General features: G+C 47.7%; 1 protein-coding gene across 1 annotated transcript in view; it reads left to right on the forward strand.

Annotated features, from left to right (window-relative positions):
* VAT1L (vesicle amine transport 1 like) overlaps nt 1-23,509 on the forward strand; it is a 158,964-nt gene that overhangs the window by 49,802 nt on the left and 85,653 nt on the right. The window contains exon 4 of the mRNA XM_066349153.1: nt 16,784-16,926. Within this exon, the coding sequence (XP_066205250.1) occupies nt 16,784-16,926 (143 nt within the window). The remainder of the gene's footprint in view (nt 1-16,783; nt 16,927-23,509) is intronic.

The following is a 23,509-nucleotide window of genomic DNA, read 5'->3' on the forward strand; positions in this document are numbered from 1 at the left end:
ATTCGTTGGGAAATGAGCTGTTCTTTAAAGAGAGCGGGTCTGAGGACGGAGAGTTGAAAAGTTCAGCGGATAGCACTAAACATCCTGTGGGGATCCCCATCTGGAGACCCAGCACGGCACTTCCGTTTCCTCCAGGACTGAATATAGTCAGGTACTCTCATCTGGAAGCTTTCCATGCCACCCTCCAGCTGGGAAGCGTTCTGCACCACTTCATTTAGAACCTCATATCCTCGGCTGTGGGATCTGAGGTTGCAGAAAGAGTCCCAATGTCTGATCTCTGGGGGCGGGCAGGGGAGAGCCATGATTGGAGAGCTTGTCTGTTTCACGTCCAGGGCGGATGCTTTCGGTGAAGTTGTTGATCGTGTCGGAAGGGTGCTGAAACCCAGGTCAGGCTCCTGTTTAATGGCCTGGTTAATAAGGTGCCTTCAACAAACAGGAACGCTCAGAAAAAGGCAGGAAAGTCAGACCGCTGAGTTGTGACAACTGTCATCCCAGGTCAGGGCCGTTCCGTCCTGCCAGGCGCTGGCGCACGTTGGTTTCACAAATGCTCGTGCTCTGCGCTCAGGCGATAAAGTAGACAGGCCAAGACGGGAGTAGGGAAGTGGGATTATACTTCCTAAGCCCCCACTTGGTGCCCAAACCTGTGCAGACCTTTCTTTATGTGAGTCTATTTAACACTCTGACAACCCAATGAGGCAGGTAACATCATCCCGACTTTAGAGATAAAGCTGTCAGTTCATGATAATTGGGTCACAGTCCTTCAAGTGATGAGTGGTAGATCCAGGGATCAAAACCCAGGTCTCACAATGCCTACGTTTTTGCTCTCCTCTCCGGCCATCCTATTAGTTCCTTTCCTTGACTTAAGGTGGCCACACCGTAGTAGGTAGGGTGACCCAATTTGTCTAGGACATTTCCAGTTTATGCCTGTTGAATGGACAAAATGAATAGTAGCATTCCCCCCTACTCTGAGTATCCTGACTTAGACAATGAATTGTATGATTACCCTACCTAACAAGTTTTTGTTTGAAATAGATGCATTTATTAAAACCACAAGCTTTAGACTGTGACTACAAATCATAATTTGGCTGGAAATGTGAATCTGGCATCCCACTTTACAAATGTAGTCATCCAGAAATTTATCCAGATGCACTGCATGGAAGGCAGCCAGCCTGGAATGGCCGTGACCCACCATGATGTAGAGCCCTGGTACGGGGACGTTGCCATCTGGTGGGCTGGACTCGCACCTGGCCAGAATTCTAACTATGTGGTTATTGGAGTCCAAGTCTTGGGCAATGTGAGCATCTGTGGGTGATGGGTTGTCCTGTGGCCACCCATGGTCTCCGTCAGTTGAAAAGTCATACTGATGACAGACACAGACTTGGTATGGTCCCCATGAGGGCTTGTTAGTAGAGTTACCATGGGCAGTTGGGCAAATTATGCACTGCACAAGAAGAACACAACTCCTGGGGCAAGCGAGGAATGCTGTTTTGTATTCTTTTATGAGAAGGTCAGATGTGGCCACAATAAGAGAGAGGAGAGGGTCAGGAAAACCATGTTATTATATCATAAGGCCTAGGGACCAAGGCACAACACGTCAGTGGGGAAAACACCAGGGTGGTCAGAATGCAGAAGACAGAAGCAGAGGCAACAGTTAGACCATGGCTTTTACTGGGCTATCTGCAGAAAAGGCAAGGCAAGGGAGGTGGACAGGTTAGGATTGGCTTATTTGAACAATGTCAGTGGGGTTGGGACTATAGGGGTCATATCTACTGCCTAGTATGTGGGTCTGGGATGGTTAAGGCAGAGGAATATTGCCTTCTGGGGTGCATGGGCCAGATAAAGAAGTCTGGCTCAGGTATGGTTAGTTTGTAACATCAATGGCATGCTCCCAGTTGGGCCCTTTGTTATTTCTAAATATTGGCTAGCTCAGGAAAGGGCAAGTTCTTCCAAGCCAGAAAGGTGTTTTAAGATGTGAAAACAGGCCTTGGCTAGGTAGCACAGTTGGTTAGAGCATCATCCCAATACGTCAAGGTTGCGGGCTTGATCCCTGGTCAGGGCACATACAAGAAGCAACCAATGAATGCATAAATAAGTAAACAACATATCCATAGCTCTCTCTCTCTCTCTCTTTCTCTGTCTTCCTCTCTCCTCTCCCTTTCTTCTCTCTCTGAAATAAATAAAAATTTTTAAGATGCCAAAACATCATTAATATACAAAATTTTAAAAAAATGAACAATATAGATACTCAGACTCCAGTTGCCAGGGTTCACAGCTTTGCCTGGCAGGAGGCAGGGCAGTGGGGAGTCTTGGCCATAAATCAAACCCTTCCAAACCAGCTACCTGCCCTGCAGTGGGCCATCACAAAGCCCCGAGGGCCCGGGAAACATCTGCTGAATCGGGAATGAGTAGACTGAAGATCACAACGCAGCCCATGCGTTCTTTAGTGGGAAAGGGCCAAGGGGCCCTGAGAGTTAGGGAAGGTCTGCTCGGCCTGGCACAGGACTAAGTGCTGCGGTCTGTACCGACCAGCACTTTGCATTGTTCGCCCCTTCTCTGTGTTATAGATGAAATCATTGAGGCGCAGGGTGAGATATCTTCCCACAGTCACTCAGCCCATCTGTGTATCAAGGTTTCAAATTCAGGTTTGCCTGACTCAGGATGTGCTCAACATCACTAATAGTCAGGGAAATGCAAATCAAAACCACAGTGAGGTGTCACCTCACACTTGTTAGGATAGCTATTATTTAAAAAAAAAAAAAAAAAAGGTAAGTGTCAGAGTATAAAGAAACGAGAACCTTTGTACATTGTTGGTGGGAATGTAAATTGGTACTGTCAGTATGGAAAACAGTATGGAGGTTCCTGAAAAAAAAAATTAACACTAGAACTACCGTATGATGCAGCAATTCTACTTCTGGGTATCCGTCCTAAGGAAGTGAAACCAGGGTCTTTTTTTTTTTTTTTTTTCAGAGACAGAGAGAGAGTCAGAGAGAGAGAGAGGGATAGACAGGGACAGACAGACAGGAACAGAGAGATAAGAAGCATCAATCATTAGTTTTCTGTGGCACGTTGCAACATTTTAGTTGTTCATTGATTGCTTTCTCATATGCGCCTTGACCACAGGCCTACAGCAGACCGAGTGAGTAACTCCTTGCTCAAGCCAGCGACCTTGGGTCCAAGCTGGTGAGCTTTTGCTCAAACCAAATGAGCCCACGCTCAAGCTGGTGACCTCGGGGTCTTAAACCTGGGTCCTCGGCATCCCAGTCCGATGCTCTATCCACTGTGCCACAGCCTGGTCAGGTGAAACCAGGGTCTTAAGGTGATAGCTGCACTCCTTGTTCACTGCAGCATTATTCACGACAGGAAAGACATGGAAGCCACCTCAATGTCCACGAACAGGTGAGGAATGGACAAACAGAATGTGGTATAGGCAGACAACAGAACATCATTCACCTTGCCCTTTGCTACAACATGGACGAGCCTGAAGGACGTTATGCTAACTGAAATAAGGCAGATGCAGATAAGTCCTACATAGTCCCACTTACGGCGGGAATCTGGAATAATCCAAGTCACAGAAGCACAGACTAGAATGGTGGTGACCAAGGTCTGAGGGAGGGGCAGCGAGGAGGGGTTGGCGGAGGGAGCATAGTTTCAGTCATGCAGGATGAGTAAGTGCTAGCGAGCCACTGTACAGCGCAGAGCCTACAGGGAACAGTCCTGCGTGGCATCTTTACAAATTTGTGAAGAAGGGGGTCGATCTCATGTTAAATGTTATTAAAAAAAGGAAAGGAGGAAATTTTAGAGGTGATGGTTAAGTTCATTGTGACAGTTTCATGGGTACTCATCTTCAAACTCATCAAGATGTATACATCTCAATTTTTTTATTTATTCATTTTATTTTTATTTTTATTTTTTATTTTTTTTGTATTTTTCTGAAGCTAGAAATGGGGAGAGACAGTCAGACAGACTCCCCCATGCGCCCGACCGGAATCCACCCGGCACACCCACCAGGGGCAACGTTCTGCCCACCAGGGGGTGATGCTCTGCCCATCCTGGGCGTCGCTCTGCCGTGACCAGAGCCACTCTAGCGCCTGGGGCAGAGGCCAAGGAGCCATCCCCAGCGCCCGGGCCATCTTTGCTCCAATGGAACCTTGGCTGCGGGAGGGGAAGAGAGAGACAGAGAGGAAGGAGGGGGGGGTGGAGAAGCAAATGGGCGCTTCTCCTATGTGCCCTGGCCGGGAATCGAACCCGGGTCCCCCGCACGCCAGGCTGACGCTCTACCGCTGAGCCAACCGGCCAGGGCTATTTATTCATTTTAGAGAGGATAGCGAGAGAGAGAGAGAGAGAGAGAGAGAGAGAGAGAGAGAGAAGGGGGGAGGAGCAGGAAGCATCAACTCCCATAAGTGCCTTGACCAGACAAGTACAGGGTTTTGAACCAGCGATCTTAGCATTCCAGGTCGATGCTTTATCCACTGCGCCACCACAGGTCAGGCTGATACATCTCAATGTTTTTTAAAAGTCCATGTTCCCCTGTCCCTGTGTGCCGAGCTGCCTGGCGTAGGTCCTCAGAGAGGCCGCACCAGCCCTTCCAGTTCATAGGAGCCACTTGAGGTGGAAAGGGCTTCAATGGTGAGAGGAGGATCAGGACTGAGTTTTCTGTCCCATGTGTCCAAGGGTCCCCTCAGAGCCAGCCTGCTCTGGGTCTTTTTTTTTTTTTTTTTTTGAAGTTGGAAACGGGGAGACAGTCAGACAGACTCCCACATGCACCGCATGCCCACCAGGGGGCGATGCTCTGCCCATCTGGGGCGGTGCTCTGTTGCAACCAGAGTCATTCTAGAGCCTGAGGCAGAAGCCATAGAGCCATCCTCAGCACCATCTTTGCTCCAATGGAGCCTTGGCTGCAGGAGGGGAAGAGAGACAGAGAGGAAGGAGAGGGGGACGGGTGGAGAAGCAGATGGGCGCTTCTCCTGTGTGCCCTGGCCGGGAATCAAACCCAGGACTCCTGCATGCCAGGCCGACATTCTACCACTGAGCCAACTGGCCAAGGCCCTGCTCTGGGTCTTATTCTGAAGAGGGGACCTCTTCCAGTTTGAGCCCCTAAGGCCCACCTCTGTTTCTCCAACTCCCTGCCTTGGGCCTGTCTCTCTTAATTGTTCAAACAAACAAACACATGTTGTCTGACCCACAAACATACCATGAAGTGAATGAAACCAGACCGACCTCTGTCTCAGCCAGAGCACAAGGCTGACCTGTCACCCGTTATCATCGCAGTAAGCACAGTGCTCATGGGACCACCTCCTTAGACTAGAAACTTTGAGAAAGTGAGAGTCACCCCCCTCCTGCACTCCACCCCGAAGCAGCCTGCTGTGCTCAGCAAGGACGCGGTTTCAGGCACCAAGTAGGGATCTAGGCTCGTGCTGGGTGGTGGGAGTCGTTTCCACCAAACCCCTCCATGCATCTCCCTATGTCCCCACAGGTGACCGGATTCTCGGGAGCAGGCCTCCGCTGGCAGCTGGTATGTGTGGCTGACAGGTCCACCTCAGCCCTGCCCAGGGAGCGTCTGCAAATTACCTTAGGGGGAACCAGTGCCACGGTCTAACTGTCGGTGGCTCTTTGAGAAATAACATAACATTTCTATGCCCAAACCTGTTTCATCCTAACTTTTATGCTACCATTCCCTCTGTATTCCTCCCTCAGATGTGTTACCCACACCTTACCCTTCTCCCCACTCCGCGTGCTGTTGAAAAGAAAGCAAGAAAATGTTTCCTCTTGGAAAGCACACAAATTGCGCCCCATCCTTGGTGGAAAGTTGTACCGGTGCTGCTAACAAGCTGTGGGGCGGATCGCGTGCACCTCCAGCCAAGGGGCCGGGCAGGCGCTGGCTGAGCAGCCGCCGGGCGCACCTGCCTCTGAAGGTGACCCTGCTCCGGAAAGGGCACACGGCCCGGCCTCAGCCCGCAGTCGTCCTCTGACACTGTTGGGCAGGGGTCCCCAAACTTTTTACACAGGGGGCCAGTTCACTGTCCCTCAGACCACTGGAGGGCCAGACTATAAAAAAAACTATGAACAAATCCCTATGCACGCTGCACATATCTTATTTTAAAGTAAAAAAACAAAACGGGAATAAATACAATATTTAAAATAAAGAACAAGTAAATTTAAATCAACAAACTGACCAGTATTTCAATGGGAACTATGCTCCTCTCACTGACTACCAATGAAAGAGGTGCCCTTCCAGAAGTGCGGCGGGGCCGGATAAATGGCCTCAGGGGGCCGCATGCGGCCTGCAGGCCGTAGTTTGGGGACCCCTGCTGTAGGGCCTCTCTGGCCACCTTGTTTTCTGCTCTTTTCCCCATTTCTGCATATGGTCGCTGGGACCCAACGCTGTGGATGTAGAGGGGGGATGAGGTGTGGACCTCCCCTAAAGGCCTTGACAGTCTACTGGAAGATAGCAAAAGAAAGAGATTGTTTAAAGGAAGAGAGACAGAGGAGGAGGAAGGGGAGGAAGAGAGGAGAGAGGGAAGGAGAGGAATGGGGAAGGGAGAGAAGAAGAATGGTTGAGCAGTGAAGTGTGCGAGTTTGGGAGCAAAGCAGGAGATAGAAAGTCTTCTGGGGACCTCTAGGAAGGGTTCCCAGACGAGGTGGCTTTAAGGGTCTTGGGGAGAAAAACCCAACTTATTAAGCACCTGCTCTGGGTCATCTCTAGTGAGCCACAGGACATATGCTACCTCCTGGGACCCACACTGGGCTTCCTGGAGTCGATATTGTCGTCCCTGGTTTTGGAAGAGAAGTCTGAGGCCTGGCCAGGGTGAGTGGCAGCTCCCGGATCGAATCAGGATCCCGGAGCTCTCCCTTGTTCTGCAGCCTCTGAAGTGTCTCATTGCTATTGAACTTGGTGCTCAATAACAACAAAGGATTCGGCCGTAGCGACAAGGAGGCTTGGGTTTAATTCCATCACTTCCAGTTGCTAGTACTTAGCGTTTCTGAGCTGCAGTTCCCGATTGCTAGCAGGATAGCCTTGAGTAAGGTCACTTGTTCTTTCTGAGCCTCCATCTCTGTCTTCATCATGGGAAGTGGGGTGTTGGGAGGGTAAAATGAGATGCGTGTCAAGTACCTAGCACAGTGGTTGACGAAGAGTAACCAGCCAGTGAGGGATGGTTCTCCTCCCTTCTCTCCTGTCGGCCTCCAGACATACTACTGTCTTGCAGCTCAAGGCAGTGGTTAAGATTGTGAATGCTGAAGCCAGACAATGCAGGTTCAAATGTTGTGTCTGCTGTTTACTTGCTGTGTGACTCTGGGCAGTTACACAGCTGCTCTGTGCCCCCTGTTCTTTCATCTGGGAAATGAGGATGTGATAGTCCCCCAACTCACAGAGGTCATGATGCAGATCACCTGAGCTGGTGCTTCCAGAGCATGGCGGCCTACCTGGCACACAGGGGGCTCTGTGCAGACGAGGGTGAGTAACTAAATCAACTCTCTGCACCCCTTGGTCCTACTGCTTTCAGCTGAGTGACTGTGCAATGACCTCGGCGCAGTCTGAGCAGGGGGAAAGGTCTAAATATTCACCCTTGTAGTCGACTGATGGGCAGAGCCGTGAGTGGCTGGGAAATCCTGCGGGGCTGGGCAGCAAAGCTGAGGGCCAGGGAACAGGGAGACTGACCTTCTCCAAGCATCCGGAGCGCCAGACCTTGCGAATAGGGATGGGGTGCTTTCCTCCTGGGGCATCTCTGACTCACAGAAGACTGTTAGTCATGCCCTGATCTACAGGGTCCCACCTACTAAACCCACGTGCTCTGATGTCAACCTCCAGCAGGAAAAGAGGATTGTGACTATGCCAAAATTGACCAAGTTAGAAGGAAAACTTTATAGACTGCTGGATCTCAGTCCTGGCTGCCCATTGGAGTCACCCCAAGGAACTTATTGGCTTTAAATAAAATATCTGATATTAAGATTAAGACACCGTAAGCATCATGGGGGCCTTCGCATCTAAGTCCCGTGGAGTAGGGCCACTACAGACGGTTCTCTCTGACGGAGAACTGAGCTGCAGGAGACTCTCCTGTGGGGCTGGTTAAGATTCTTGATTGCCAGGCTGCTCCCCAGAGTTTCTGAATCTGCAGGGCTGGGCTGGGCCTGAGAATATGCATTTCCAATGAGTCTCCAGACAGTGTGGAGGCTGCTGGCTCTGGCACTGCAAATTGAGAAGCACTGATCTACATAATCAATCAAAGAGAAAAGAAAAGATATTGTTTTTTTTTCACAAAGAATGTGTCTACTGCTCTTTTGGATTTAAAATAAGGTTTCTGTACACAGGCTGTTTCTGTACACAATGCTTAGCACATGTATGTTACAGGGGTGTCAGGTATAGTTCAACTGTTTTGCAGTGACAAACAAGATACAAAGAAAAGCTGACTGACGCTTAGTGAGTCCCAGGCAAGAACACGGAAGATTCTTTGCTGCCTCAGATGGCAGTCATGTGGCTCAGCCCACACCGTGGGATTTGAATTTCCTCTCCTTACAACAACCGAGTCAACTAAACTGTTGACAGGCTAATGACAGCACTGATCTGAAAAAAAAAAAAAATTTCTAACCTTGTGTTTAGATTCCAACGTGGGAGTTCGTATTGTCACAAGTAAAGCATAAGTGTGGCTCAGGTACTGGATGCACCAGCTTTCATGGTGACATTCAGTTATCTTATCTTTGCATTGATGAAGCTGAAAAAGGAAACTGACAATTCTCTGGAAGAAAAACAACTCACCTCACCATTTCCTCTGGGCGCCTTCTCAGTACAGTCACAGCTCATTCTGCTCATCCTTTTCCATTCTTTGACTACATGAATGGCCTGTGGTTTCCATGAGCTGTTGACAAGTGAAAACAACTTTTGGAAGAGATATTCACAATTCTATTTAAAAGGTGATCTTGGAAATGGTCAAGCTAGCCATTGAGGGTTGTATTTTCCACCAAACTTGGGGAAACATGTAAACTGTCATTCTCTTTGGGGGACTTCTTCAAATAAACTTCCTTTAGCCCAATTAAAGAGCCAGTCAGTGTGGCCGACAGATCATCAGGTCCAAGTTCTCACTTTATCTGGTCTCTCCCACTGCGTGTCCACATGACTCGAGGGCATGCTGCTCATCTGCACATTTGCAAGAATGTAGTAGTGCACAAACATGGTCTTATTCTAGGGGTTCAATGGTTGGAATTGGTGTTTGCACTCTATTAATATAGATGTATAATTATACTTCTAATAGCATATTTATTTTATTTTTATTAGTATCTGTTGCACCTATAAGAATGCAAGCTACAAGATAACAGGAACCATATATGACTTTGTTCACCTTTGCATTTCTAGCACCTCTTCTAGTGTCTAATCTATTACAGACACTTGTTAAATAGCCTTATCATGATAGAACGAATGACTCAGTGAACTAACAGAAAGGCTAAGATTCAAAGGATGACTAGCAATCAGCCAAGAGAAAAGACCCAGGAGAGGATTTCAAGCAGTGGAAACTGTACGTGCAAAGGTCCTGTGGTGAGGAAGTGAGTGGCCATTAGGAAAGACTGAGCATCTTTCCATGTGAGTCAAAGCTAGAATTCTGGCATACTATGAGAAACAGCTGGGGTGATAGATTGTGTCTACATTAGAGGCCCTTTTAAGCCATCCATTCTTTGCCTCTTACTTAGTTGAATCTCTTTGGCTGAATCCTAAATTTCAGTGCACTGACAGAATCATCTATCCTAAGTTCCCATTTAGAGATTGTGTGACCAGAATTTCAACCAGGTTCAGCCCTGAGTCCAGGGTAGTTAGGGCTAACAATTGGCATTTATTGAGTACTTAGTGTGTAACAGGCAGCATATTAGGCCTTTTACATAGATGTATTGGCTCTTCTCACCATTTGTCTACTGCGCCTAACTTTTCTGGAAAAGGATTGTGCTTTGAGCTGCCAGTGTGTTGCTATGAGTCAGATTTTAAGGATGCAAAACAGCTCCCTCGTAACAACTGTTTCTGGATTCCCCAGTCTGTGCTCTGCTTGAGGGGACCCCTACAGGCCTGGCCTCAGGACTGATCTGGTTGAAATGCATTCACCCATGTGAATCCTAGTGGCGCAGTGAAGCCTTACAGAGCGATGCCAAGAACCGGGGTTTTTCACTAAGACTTCAGTTCCGTGCCAGCAGCTTGACTGCTCAGCTGGACGGATGAGAGGCTAACAGCAGAGCGGCCTTGCAGCTCCGTTGGTCTCCCATTACAAGCCGTATGACCTCGGACGAGCTCCTTTCCCTCTCAGAATCCCCCGTTGCAGGTATAAAAGGGAGCCAGGAATACCCTAAGAGCGGTCTGAGGATTTAAGGGAGCACACAGCACAGTGCCTGGCACAGGGGGAGACAAAGGGAACCGCAGCTGCCGCCGCTGCCATGTCGGAGCCGTGGGGAAGCGGGGCAGAGGCTGCCGCCGGATCTGCACACCCTAAAGAGGGGAAGGAAAATCAATTAAAAACAAGTGCATGCATGTCTCCATTTATTGCTGCTGCTGGGAGAATGGATTGTCTTGTTCATTTTATGTTCTGGGTCTGCAGGTAAATTGCAAAATCCTTTTTATTGAAAATTCATTCCGTCTTCCACAAATGTTTATTGAGTCCGTGCTATTTGCCAGGCATGTGGGAGAAACAAGGATAAATTAGGTGCTGATCCTGCACTCACCTTGGGATTTGGAGAAGGGAGAGGACAGCTTTTCTATAAACGTGAGGGAAGGCACACTGCTGCTTCAATACAGAATGCTGAGCATTGTTTACTCTAGAAAACCACTGAGGAGCTGCAAGGGCCTCTCACTGCCCGACTGAAATAAGACAGACCTAAAAGGCGGGGAGAGCTGCTGCAAATGATATAAGGCATAATACTTGTATATTATACTAATTATATTAAATATATTATGTAGCATATATAGTGGTCTTATGAACCATACTAATTATTATATTACAGTAGCCCTTCCCTTATCCACAAGGCAAACATTCCAAGACCCCCAGTGGATGCCTGATACAGCAGACAGTACTGAACCATATATATAATATATATATATAGCCTGACCAGGTGGTGGCGCAGTGAATAGAGCGTCGGACTGGGATGCGGAAGGACCCAGGTTCGAGACCCCGAGGTTGCCAGCTTGAGCGTGGGCTCATCTGGCTTGAGCCAAAAAAAGCTCACCAGCTTGGACCCAAGGTCGCTGGCTAGAGCAAGGGGTTGCTCAGTTTGCTGAAGGCCCGCGGTCAAGACACATATGAGAAAGCAATCAATGAACAACTAAGGAGTCCCAACGAAAAAACTAATGATTGATGCTTCTCATCTCTCTCCGTTCCTGTCTGTCTGTCCCTATCTATCCCTCTTTCTGACTCTATCTCTGTCCCTGTAAAAAATAATAATAAATAAAAATTAAAAAAAATATATATAACCATATATATATATAACATTTTGTCATATATATATAATAAAGTTTAATTTATAAATTAGGCACAGTAAGCTTGACAACAACAATAAAAAATAGAACAATTGTGACAATAAAAGAAAAGTTACTTGAACACAAACACTGTGATACCGTGACAGTCAATTTGATAACTGAGATGGCACGTAAGTGACTAATGGGTGGCAGTGTGTACGGCACAGACACAGCCGGACACAGGGACAAGTCACACCCTGAGCAGGATGCAGTGGGACACCATGAAATTTCATCATGCTGCTCAGAACGGTGCACAATTTAAAACTTATGAGTTGTTTACTTCTGGAGTTTTTGATTGAATGTCTTTGAACTGCGGTTGACCTCAGGTAACTGAAACCATGAAAACTGAAACCGCGAATAAGGGGTGGGGCATACTGTCTTATTATAGTAATTATATATTAGAAATGGAATATTATGTAACAGATAGTAATTATATATGTACACAAATATATAATAATTATACATTATTCTAATTATATTATATAATATTCATAGATCAATGTATATTACAGGTGTAATATTCATGTATTATATATTAAATAACAGTATAAATATGTAAGTAACTCAGTTACTTACATCAGCTCATTTTACTACCACACGTATCTTTCTCATTAAAATGGAAACAGTATAGTTCTGCCTGGGTCAGAAACTAGATGCATTAATTAAATATATGCTTTATTCCCACTCTGCAGTAGTAACGGACCTAGAAATCTGCAAAATGATGAGGGGGCTTTCCCATCCTATGAAACTACTTGAGTTTCTCCCGCATCCTTTCAAGAAGTTTTAGCAAACACCTGCTATGTGCCAGGCCAGGCTCTGCCCTGAGCACGGGGATACAAAACCAAATGAGACACAGTCCCTGACTTCATGGAGCTCACAGATGAATCAGTTAGCAGCCACCGAAGGCTGTGGTGGCCGCTGTCCTGGAGGAAAGAACCACAGATCTATGGTGGCACAAAAAGAGGCAAGAGACTCTGCCTGGGTGGCTGGGAAGGATTTGTAGACGAGGTGCTTCCCGGGGAGTGGCTGTGATCTGAAGAAGTGGGTGGATAGGCAAGATCAGGAGGGGGAAGCAAGGAGAAAGCTAGCACTGATGCGAAATTAGCGTGAGACATTCAGGGGCTGATGGTGGGTAGTGGGTATGCTCCTACTGCTGATGTAATAAAGGCACCAAGAAAAAAAGTAATTGTAGTCATAGAGTAGTGATAGCAAATGTTTATTGCCATTCACTGTTCTAAGTCTGTGGGTGCATTATGTTGTATAATCCCACAACAATCTTAGAGACCATATAGTATTACAATCCACATATTGAGATGAAGGACTAGAGGAATTGACATGTTACACAAGGTTGCTCAGCTGATAAGTACAGAGATTTAAGGTCGGCCATTTTTACCCTAATGCCCTTGGACCAGGAATTTAACCTCCGTGAACCTCAGTTTCTTCCTCAGTGAGGTAAGGTTAAAGACGCATTGTGGGAATGCGATGAGGGCTGCCGGCACCGGGCTCATGGCAAATGTCAATCAGTGATGACTCAAGTTCTGTGTGTCGTTAGGAAGTAGATATTGGAACAGTGAAGGGAAAGCATGTTAATGAGGTAGACTGGGTCAGATCGGTGAGGGCTGGCCTTGTGCGATAAAGGGTATGCCTTTCATCTCAAAAGACAGGGGAAGTAATGGGAAGCGTGGAAACAGATAGTGAAATGCTCAGTGTTGTGTTTGAGAAAAATCACTCTGCCCACAGTGTGAAAGTGTACATGGAAACAGCCAGGCCAATTAGAAGAGTGTTGTCATAACCCAGGGGAGGAAGTATGACAACCCAGACTAAGAAGAGGCAGTCATAAGAAATACTGAGTGGAAATAACATACTTACTGACTAATTAAATGTGGGAGCAGCCTGACCGGGCGGTGGCGCAGTGGATAGAGCGTCGGACTGGGATGCAGAGGACCCAGGTTCGAGACCCTGAGGTTGCCATCTTGAGCGCAGGATCATCTGGTTTGAGCAAAGCTCACCAGCTTGGATCCAAGGGCGCTGGCTCCAGCAAGGGGTTACTCAATCTGCTGAAGGCCTGCAGTCAAGGCACATATGAGAAAGCAATCAATGAACAACTAAGGTGTCGCAACAAAAAACTAATGATTGATGCTTCTCATCTCTCTCCATTCCTATCTGTCTATCCCTATCTATCCCTCTCTCTGACTCTCTGTCTCTGTAAAAATAAATAAATAAATAAATAAAATGCACAGTGTAACCCTCTGACTTTAAAAAAAAATGTGGGAGCAAGAGCAGAAAAGGAGTCTAGAATAACCCCAGATTCCTAGCTCTAGCGATAGGTAGACGGTGCAGTTCCACCCACTGAAGCAGAAAATGCAGAAAGAGGAGTGTTATGAGTTGAAACATCTCTTCCCAAAATTCATATGATGAAATCATCACCCCGACACCTCAGAATGGGTCTTCAGTTGGAGGCAGGGTCTTTACAGAGGTAATCAAATTAAAATGAGGCCATTAGGGTGAGCTCTACTCCGATATACTTGGCGTCTTTATAAGAAGGGGAAATTTGGTCATCTATAAGCCAAGGAGAGAGGCCTGGATCAGACCTTTTCCCTTGAAAGGCAGGAGCCAACCCTGCCAATACCTTGATTTCAGACTTCTAGCTTCAAGAACTGGGAAGCAATAATTTGTTTTTTAATCCACCCAATTTGTGGAACTTCGTTACACCAGTCTTAACAAACTAATACAGGGAGAAACTCATTTGGAGGTAGCCCTGTGTTCTGTTTTAGATCAGCTGAGTGTGATGTAGTTTTGGATAACCAGGCAGAGATAGGTGCCCAAGTGGTAGCTCAACACACAAGCCTGGGACTCAGTGAGGGTTTGGGACTAGAGCCAGAGGTGAAGGTGTGTCAGTCCTTCTGACACTCCAGCATTTATAGCACAGTGTGACTAGTACATAATAGGAATCTGAAAAAGAGTTGAGTGGATCGATGTAATGTCTGCTTAAGGCCAGAGGGCAGGAGGGACTACCCAGATGCTGGGACTCGTTCTCATCTCCCATCCCAGGACTAACAAGGTTGGCTCAAGCCCTGTCACATTTGAGAGGATCGCTATGTCTATGGCTGATATTTATACTCTCCAGTGAAGATGGTCCCCTCTTTGTTCTCTAAAATCAGGGGATAAAACACTTAGCCAAATATCAAAGCTATTAGAATAGAGAACTATCGGCCCTGGCCGGTTGGCTTGGCAGTAGAGCGTCGGCCTGGCGTGCAGGAGTCCCGGGTTCGATTCCTGGCCAGGGCACACAGGAGAGGTGCCCATTTGCTTCTCCACCCCTCCCCTTCTCCTTCCTCTCTGTCTCTCTCTTCCCCTCCTGCAGCAAGGCTCCATTGGAGCAAAGATGGCCCAAGCGCTGGGGATGGCTCTGTGGCCTCTCCCTCAGGTGCTAGAATGGCTCTGGATGCAACAGAGCAATGCCCCAGAGGGGCAAAGCATCGCCTCCTGGTGGGCGTGCCGGGTGGATCCCGGCCGGGCGCATGCGGGAGTCTGTCTGACTGCCTCCCCATTTCCAGCTTCAGAAAAATGAAAAAAAAAAAAAAAAAAAAAAAGAATAGAGAACTATCTAGCCTATCTGGAGGCTTCGGTTCTCACCCATGTTCTGAAATGTTGACCTCCACATGAGCATGTCCGTACTGTGTCTGTTTTAGGTCACAACTTGAAAGTCTTTTTAGTTTAAGTGTCAAAATAACTTGGCATAACAGAAAATGGCAATAACTGGAAATCAGGAGGTCTTGCTCTAAATCTCAGATCTGTCTCTGAAGAACTGGGTCACCTTAACCTTCTTGAGTCCCCTTCCCCCATCCATAAAACAATGATGGGAAATGGTAATTGGATGACCTTCCAAGTCTGACATTCTGATTCTCTCCATGTTGCCTTTGATTGTAAATGTTGGAAGAATTAAATTGTCACAAACTGATCTGCCAACCTAATTTCGCCCATCAATATGAAGAAGACATATACATGAAGTGATACGTAGAAATAAATACCACAGATGACTTTGATAGAATAAGTTCCCCCCATGATAATTTATGCCTCCTAAAGATGACAGAGGAAATACTGGGAAGAGACAGTACTTCGTTTTAGAATGCATCGTATTTACTAGCAACTTGGGGTTTTGTGGAAGGTTTCTGTATATACACGGTCACAGTATTTTGTCCAAACACTTTTATTTTCAAGCATACTGAAAAAGGGCATGGAAAAATCATCCATTTCTCACTGCATTTGTGATTTCTCCTGGATCATTTAATATTTAAATCTCATGCATTGACCTTTTCTTTATACACCTGGATATCTCAGCCCTGGACGTAATAAGCCACTAATGGGTACAGATGATTAAGATTTACTGAATACCTATTAAGTGTCCTGTTTTGTGCCAGGTGCTTAGTCTGTGTTATATATTGCCTCATTTAATACCCTTGTAGCAGATGCTGTCGGCTGCACTATATCTTCTCTGCACTCAGCTCAACATGCTAAAGGTTGCTTGCTTAGGGCTTCTGTCTGGCTGTCCAAAAGGACAAGCCAGACATGCACAAGAGTTACTGCTGCAGAAGCAACCCTCAGCCAATACCTGATTGAAATTTGGTGAATAAATATTCCAGCTTTCTCCCCACTTGGTTGGGGTAAGTCAGAAGTATATTCTCCATTTGCTGCCGGAGTTCTTCAGAGGGCCTGAGTTCCCCCTGCCCATGTTTGAAACGGGCTTGACAACATATCTTTCATTGACTGCCTTCTATTTCTGTCTTCACACCTTGGTAGTCCCTGCAATTATATTTCTGATAAAGTACTAACACTTGCATCTTTGCCTCCGGGTCTGCTTCTGGGGGATCCAAACTAAGATCCCCCAAGATCCCCGCGGAGTGTGTGCCATTACTGAGAGCTTACAGAGAGGAATCTGAGGCTCAGTATAGTTAATAGTTGTTAAGTCTTGGTGCTGGGGTTTAGCTGGCTTACACCAACACTCCTCTACAGCAATGCTTCTCAATCAAGGGACGTATTATCCCCTAGGGGGGCATTTTGAAATGTCTGCAAACAGTTTTGGTTGTCACAACAGGGGGTGCTCCTGGCTCCTGATAAGTTGAGACCAGGGAGGCTGCTAGACATTCTGTAATGCACAGTTCAGCTTCCTACAACCAAGACTAATTCGGCCTCACAAGGGCCCACGGTGGCAAGGTTGAGAAATCCTGCTCTCCACCCAGCAACACCGGCTGTTGGATGGTAGCTCTCCTGTGTGACCTGTTTATTGTATTCTACTTCCAGGGCCAAGCTGTTGCTCAGCTGTGTTCCACGATCCCCAATGTGACTGTCTTTGGAACAGCTTCTACTTTCAAGCATGAGGCCATCAAAGAGTCTGTGACCCACCTGTTTGACCGAAATGCAGACTATGTGCAAGAAGTGAAAAGGTAAGGTGTTTGCTTAGAAGAGCACTAGGTTGGCCCTTGCTCTTTTCTCTCTGAAAGAACAGGTGCATCCATCTAGAGGGAGGCTAATACTACTAATAGCAGTAATAGTAGTAAACATATATTAGAGGCTTAGTATGACTGGCTCTGTGCTAAATACATAACCTGTATTGGCTCATTCAATCCTCTCAGCAACCCTATTATTGGCCCCCTTTTGCAGAAGCTAAAACCCAGGTATAGAGCAGTGAAGTAACTTGGAAAGCTAATTTATAACTTGCAAAGCCAAGCTGTTAATGCTCGCTGCTGTAACACCTGCCTTAACACAAGAGACATTTATTTCTCATTCATTCACACAACAGCCTGCAGAAATGTGGACTCCAGCCTGGGTATGACTGAGAGCCAACAAAGGACCGATGTGGTGACGTGATCAGACTTGGGTTCTGAACAGTCACTGGTGGTGTGCAGAGAATGAATGGGAAAGGGGAGGCTGGAGGCAGAGAGATCGGTCTCCTGACTGCTGCAGTCACCCAGGGGGACGCTGGCTTCCAACCCGATCCATTTCTACCTGTGATCCCGACGCTATTGATCATGGATAGCTGTGTGCATGCCAACACGGGGAGTCAGGTGGGAAACCCAGCTGCCTCCGTGTTCTCAGATGATTTGTGCATCTCACCCCTCCCGCTGCCCAGAGTTCAAGGCTGGTTCTCAGGTTCTGCTCCACTCACAGCCCCGGAGGGGATTCGGGGATGTCCCGGAGCCAGTGTTTCTGTATCTTCATTCATCAGCAGCAAATTGTAAGGTACAAAGGGATAAAGTTGTCCAGCTAGCAACATAATAACAGCACCACGGTTTTCTGCAAATCACACATGAAGACAGAAAACCGGGGGACTAGAGGGATGGCAGATGTGGTTGTCTGAGGAGATAGATTTAGACCAGATTAAGTGAAAGTTTCTTGGAAAGGAGAGTCTTCTGATGATCTGAATTTTCAGATTTATTTTTTAAGTTTTAAACAAAGAGATTCTCCTTTAATTCAAAATTGTCCCAATATTTCCAATAGAGCATGAAATGAGAGCTTCACAGCTAGATATTAGTTCACCCCCTGGTTCTCAGATGTCTAGAGACTGAAGGCATCTTTTAAGACTTCCAGGATTTACCTCTGCTTAGCTGCAAAACCCTTAGGCAGTTCTTTTTCTTTTAACTAGTGTCTATCAAACTGTGGTCTGAAAATGAACTACCATTGTCCCCTCAGCAATCTTTTCTTTCATCCTCTTATTATTTTTATAAGCATCCTTTCCTTTATTCACATACCGACCGCTTAATAAATACTGACTGTGTGTGTTGGGCCAGGTACTGGGCTGAAGCGGAAGATACAGCCAGACCACCTCGAGAGTCACTGTTTTCATGGAGTTTGAGTCTAGTTGGGGAAGAGGGGTCAAAAAAAATTTTTTAGTTCATTGATTTACAGTTTCAATACGTGCCTGGTGAGGAAATGCAAGGTGCTAGTAAACATATGCAGATGGGGAAATCAGACACATCGTCCATCGAAGAGCGAGATTTGGGCTGAGAATTGAAGGATGAGAATTTGGCCAAAGGAAGAGCCTCTCTGACCAGGGGAGCGGCAGGCGCTAGGGCCCTGCGTCGGAAAAGGCTTGGGAAATGTGAGAATCTGAAAGGACACCAGTGCAGCCGGAGGTGGAAGGATGTGGGAGGTCATGAGAGAAGAGAGTCAGCCTATGACCAGGGAGCTCCTGCTGTCCCCATTTCCCAGGTAGCTGTTCCATGCCCTTGTCCCTCTCTATCCTTGACCTGATACTTTTAGCCCCTGAATCAATGATTTCTACTGAGGTCAGAAAAGCAGAAAGCAACCGCAGCTGAGACCCAGCTTACCACCACCTTCTTTCAGGTGCGATGTCCCACATTCCTTATGTTTTCAAGTAGAGACCCTGGAATTGGACTGAAGATGACCTGGAAGCCACAAATATGTTTCTGCCCTCTGTCCCACTAACCCTATTCTCAGGAAATAGTCCCAAAGAAGAACAAAGCAACAGGTTCCCAGCTGCCTGCTGCAAAGCCGGGCACTGCTTCTGACCCGGTGCAGGGGTGCGGCACCTGTCAGCTGAGATCGCTCCGAGGCAGAAGCAGCCCGCCTGCGTCACCAACAGGAGGCGCAGGGCTCGGCGGCGTAAGCTACGCCCACACACTTGAGCATTATGCAGGCCCTAAAAAAAGATAATTATGAAGACTCTGTCACAAAATAAAAAAAATACCCGTGGTAGCATACTGAGTGCAAAAAAGCAGAATGCCAAATTTCATCTACACTGTGATCACAGCTTTGTATAAATTCTCAATTCAGAAGCACATAAAATGAAAGGGGAGGGGGAAAAAAATCCAGCTGCTACCATGCGGTGGGAGGGGCAGCCATCAAGGCGAACGCCCTCGGAAAGTGGGGAAACGGGAGTGACTTCTCTTTATTGTTTTGATCATGGATAGTGTTTGTTACATTATTATGTGTCTGATAAGCTAGGAAAAAAATAATAAGAAAATTCTCTGAGATGAGAAGTCTTTCATAAACCAGTCGGTAGGTAAGGTTCTTTGGGGGCACATTCTCAGCCTTGAGCCAGGCGTGGGAAAGGGAGCAGAAAAAACATATTCCTAGTGCAGACCTAACCTTCACATCACTTCATCCTTCTCTGTTTGCGAGGAGAGAAAGGACTGTGATTGAAATCAAGTATAAGGGTAAGAAGACTTGAATCGTGCGCATCTGACTGTATAGGGGCCATAAAAATAAAGAGAGAGATCAGAGAGAGCACCAGGGTGGACCGCCCCTAGGGTGTGCTTAAAGGACGGGAGTGATTTCATTAGGTAGAGGGAGGTAGGAAGTGAGTCCCAGGCAAGGCGAGTGATCCCAGGGAAAGGTGGATAATAGTACCAGGTTGGGTTGGCCCCCTCTCACTCTGCTGAGCACTGCTGTTAGACCACTTTATGTCAGACAACGCTGCAAGGTGAAACTTCCTCATTCACAGAGGAAGAAACCAAGATGTGGTGGAAATTAATGACCGTCTAAATCACCTGGAGAAAACAGGAAGTGATCAAGAAAGGATTCTTACAGGCGGTATTGCTAAGTATTTATATATGTGGGAGTCAGTGGTAGTAAACATTTCCTGAGAAACCTACTATGTGCCAGGCACTGTGCTCGGCACCCTGTGAAGAGCCTGTAGTTCACGGGGTGCTGTACTCAGCCCTCTGTGAGAGGCCTATTGTGTGCCCGGCTCTGTGCTAAGCATGCTTCAATAGCCTCATCCCTCCGTCCTGAGCCCAGAGGTAATGGTTAAAGCTACGGCACTGGCAAGTTCTCAAAGGAAAGGAATTCAGACAAACAACTGAGCAGAGAGCCAAGGATCCAACTGCAAGTGATAGTTACAATAAAGCAAATTTAATGTCTTAGCAAAGCCAGAGAATTTCTCTCCCAGCCATGGTGCTATAGAACCTGCTACCACTCAGGAGAAATTCTTCACTGATCCACGTGGGTGGGGAGCAAAGAGAGGGCATGCCCGGTGAAGGGGTGAGGAGTGGGGAACCAGGGAAGGACAGGCCGGAAAGTCTTGGATCAGCAATTCCAAAATATCTTGTTGCTGCTGAATCTGGCCCAGAGCACCCCTGAGCTGGGGCTATTTGTGTTTGTCTCGGACCTGGAGGGATTTATGACTGGAGGAGAAAGCAGACGGAGCAGCTGTGGCTCTTGGCTCTCTGCCCCCCCCACATTTGTGTAATTATGATTTTATATGCAGAGGCAAGGCAGACGCCCCCAGAAATTGGAGCCTAAGAAATAAGGCTGGCCCTGTGCCCCTCAGAAGCTACCCCCCTCTGCCAGTGCTCCTCACAATTACTCCATTTAAAGGAGCCGCTAGGGTGCTTTACAATGTGAGCATGATGAGAGAGGACCCATCCCAAAGCTACCCTTGGGGCAGGAAGCCTTTTAAATAGACCCAGCGGAGGCCAGTTCGGTTGAGGGATTGGGCTTGTAATGAGTGAGAGCTGGAGCGCTTTCCAGTTCTGAAATCCTCACCTGAAGAAACAGCTAACCCCCAAAGGAGCCGTGTCTGCTTAAAGGTCTGACAGAAATGGCCAAAGCACCTTCACTCTAGGGGCCCAAGGAATGACATCTGCCTCTACCCGACTTTTCTTTCTCAGGATTCATCTCACCCCGCCACGCCACTGACCTTCTAAACAGGGTGCAACAACAGCAGGGAGTAATGAATTGGGGCATACCTGACCCTGTGCATATGCAGACCGTTTTACCCGATTCACCTACAGAAATGCTGAGGGAGGTGTGGGGATGAGTCGGTGGCCTGAATACACAGGAGATCCACAGCAGGTGCTTCCAGCGGGATGCCCAGGGACTTGCCCCCGCTTTGCTCAGCCCCTGCTGGGAGGCTGTGTAGCCTAGACGTGCCAGTGGTGGTCACCGTGGGGCTGGCCACAGCTCACATGGGAAAACCCTACTCTGCTCTGGGCCCTCACCTGGTATCTAGATGCCACAGTCAAACCATCCCATCACTTGTAGTGGGCCCTGGGGTAAGTCGCCTGAACCCACTGAGTCTCATCAGATGGGAGTAAGTGGCCCCTGAGTCACAGGGCTGGCATATTGTGTCAATGAGATGAGATGTCAGAAGTGCTCACCACTGTGCCTGGCGCCTAGTAGGTGCTCTTGAATGTGGGACATCGAGACTCTGTCCTGACGGTTTCTGGGCTGGTGGCTCTCCACACCCTGAAGGATCCTCAGGCTGATGGTTGGGTTGTTGAGACTTTGCACAGTCTTTTGTGGTCTTTTACTAAACCAAAAGAACTCTCTTTAATTTAGACCACTCTGGAAAATGGTAATGAAAGCTGTCTTGGACCCAGAGCCACCGTGAGCCGGGCCCAGTGTTCCATGTGCATCAACTCACTCAAGCTTTGCAAAGAAGCCAGGGAGAGGCATTATCACCATCGTCTCCCTCCACAGTTGGGGAAACAGAGGCACAGAGATATCAAGTAACTCACTTGAGGTTACACAGCAAGTAAGGGGAAGAACTAAACTGCACACTGAGATGAGATTCACGTTCCTACGCCCAGGGCTATACTGCTGTTTCCCCGCTCGCACAGCCGCTCACTGTCCCCGTAGCAGTTGTCGGTTGTGGCAGCCAGTCTTGGGGCCTTCCGGCAGGAGAGAGTAGCCAGGGCCCCTTATTAGTGCGGTTGGTCTCCCCAGGCCTCCTCGGGTCTACTCGGTGCTGATTACCTGAAGGTAGGCCGTTGGCACCGTTCTCAGTGAAATGCCTTCCCTTTGCCGCCTGACCAATTTCTGCTCAGCCATCAGCACTCAAGAGAAGACTGTCCCCTGGCCGGTTGGCTCAGCGGTAGAGCGTCGGCCTAGCGTGCGGAGGACCCGGGTTCGATTCCCGGCCAGGGCACACAGGAGAAGCGCCCATTTGCTTCTCCACCCCTCCGCCGCACTTTCCTCTCTGTCTCTCTCTTCCCCTCCCGCAGCCAAGGCTCCATTGGAGCAAAGATGGCCCGGGCGCTGGGGATGGCTCTGTGGCCTCTGCCCCAGGCGCTAGAGTGGCTCTGGTCGCAATATGGCGACGCCCAGGATGGGCAGAGCATCACCCCCTGGTGGGCAGAGCGTCGCCCCATGGTGGGCGTGCCGGGTGGATCCCGGTCGGGCGCATGCGGGAGTCTGTCTGACTGTCTCTCCCTGTTTCCAGCTTCAGAAAAATGGAAAAAAAAATAAAAAAAAATAAAAAGAGAAGACTGTCTTCCGCAGCCCCCCGCGTCACTCTGTTGAAGCTGTGTTCACTCTGTTTGGGCTGTCCGTTTATAATCTAACCGCCAGTAACCCACGGGCACCTGGGTAGCGGCGATAAACTTGAACCTTCGCCTGTGCGTTCCCAGCTCAGCATGCACAGAGCCTAGCCTGAAGCAAGTACTCAATGAATGGCTGTCCAGTGGCCGGAGATTTAGAGCCAGCATGTAGGACCCTGACCTTGGGTGTGTCCCGTACTCCAAGATGAAAAAAAGCAGCTTGAAAATAGAAACCACTTGGCTTACCTGTATGGAGAAAACATGGTCTGACTCTGGATACATGTATATTTACTTTTAAAAGACAAAATTTAAACCTGACTTCTTCAAAGACTAAATTAAATTGACTGCATTCCCCAGAGCTGCTTGCTGAAGCAGTGCTTCCGTAATTATACTGGCTTGAGTGTTTATGAAGTCCTAAATTCCAAGTGGTGAAAAGGCCATCAGCATTACACTTAAACTAGACGGACATTTGAATTCCTGCTGTGCCAGTTACATCAGCCTGGGCAAGGCACCGCTCCTGTGAGCCTTCACTACCCCACCACGGCAGTGGAGTTAAAATGCCAGCCTCATATACTGGTCATGATGCTCTGTTGGGAAATGCCTGGGGTACAGCAGAACTCGGAATGTGGAAATGTCCTTCGAAGGACACACAAGTAGAGAGATTTGGAATACCAGTCTAAACTGTTTTCTGCACTTTCATTTATTCATTTACTTATCCATTTACTCATTCATACATTTCTTGAGA

The sequence above is a fragment of the Saccopteryx leptura genome, chromosome 9, assembly GCF_036850995.1.
Source record: "Saccopteryx leptura isolate mSacLep1 chromosome 9, mSacLep1_pri_phased_curated, whole genome shotgun sequence".
In the NCBI taxonomy this organism is placed as follows: domain Eukaryota; kingdom Metazoa; phylum Chordata; class Mammalia; order Chiroptera; family Emballonuridae; genus Saccopteryx; species Saccopteryx leptura.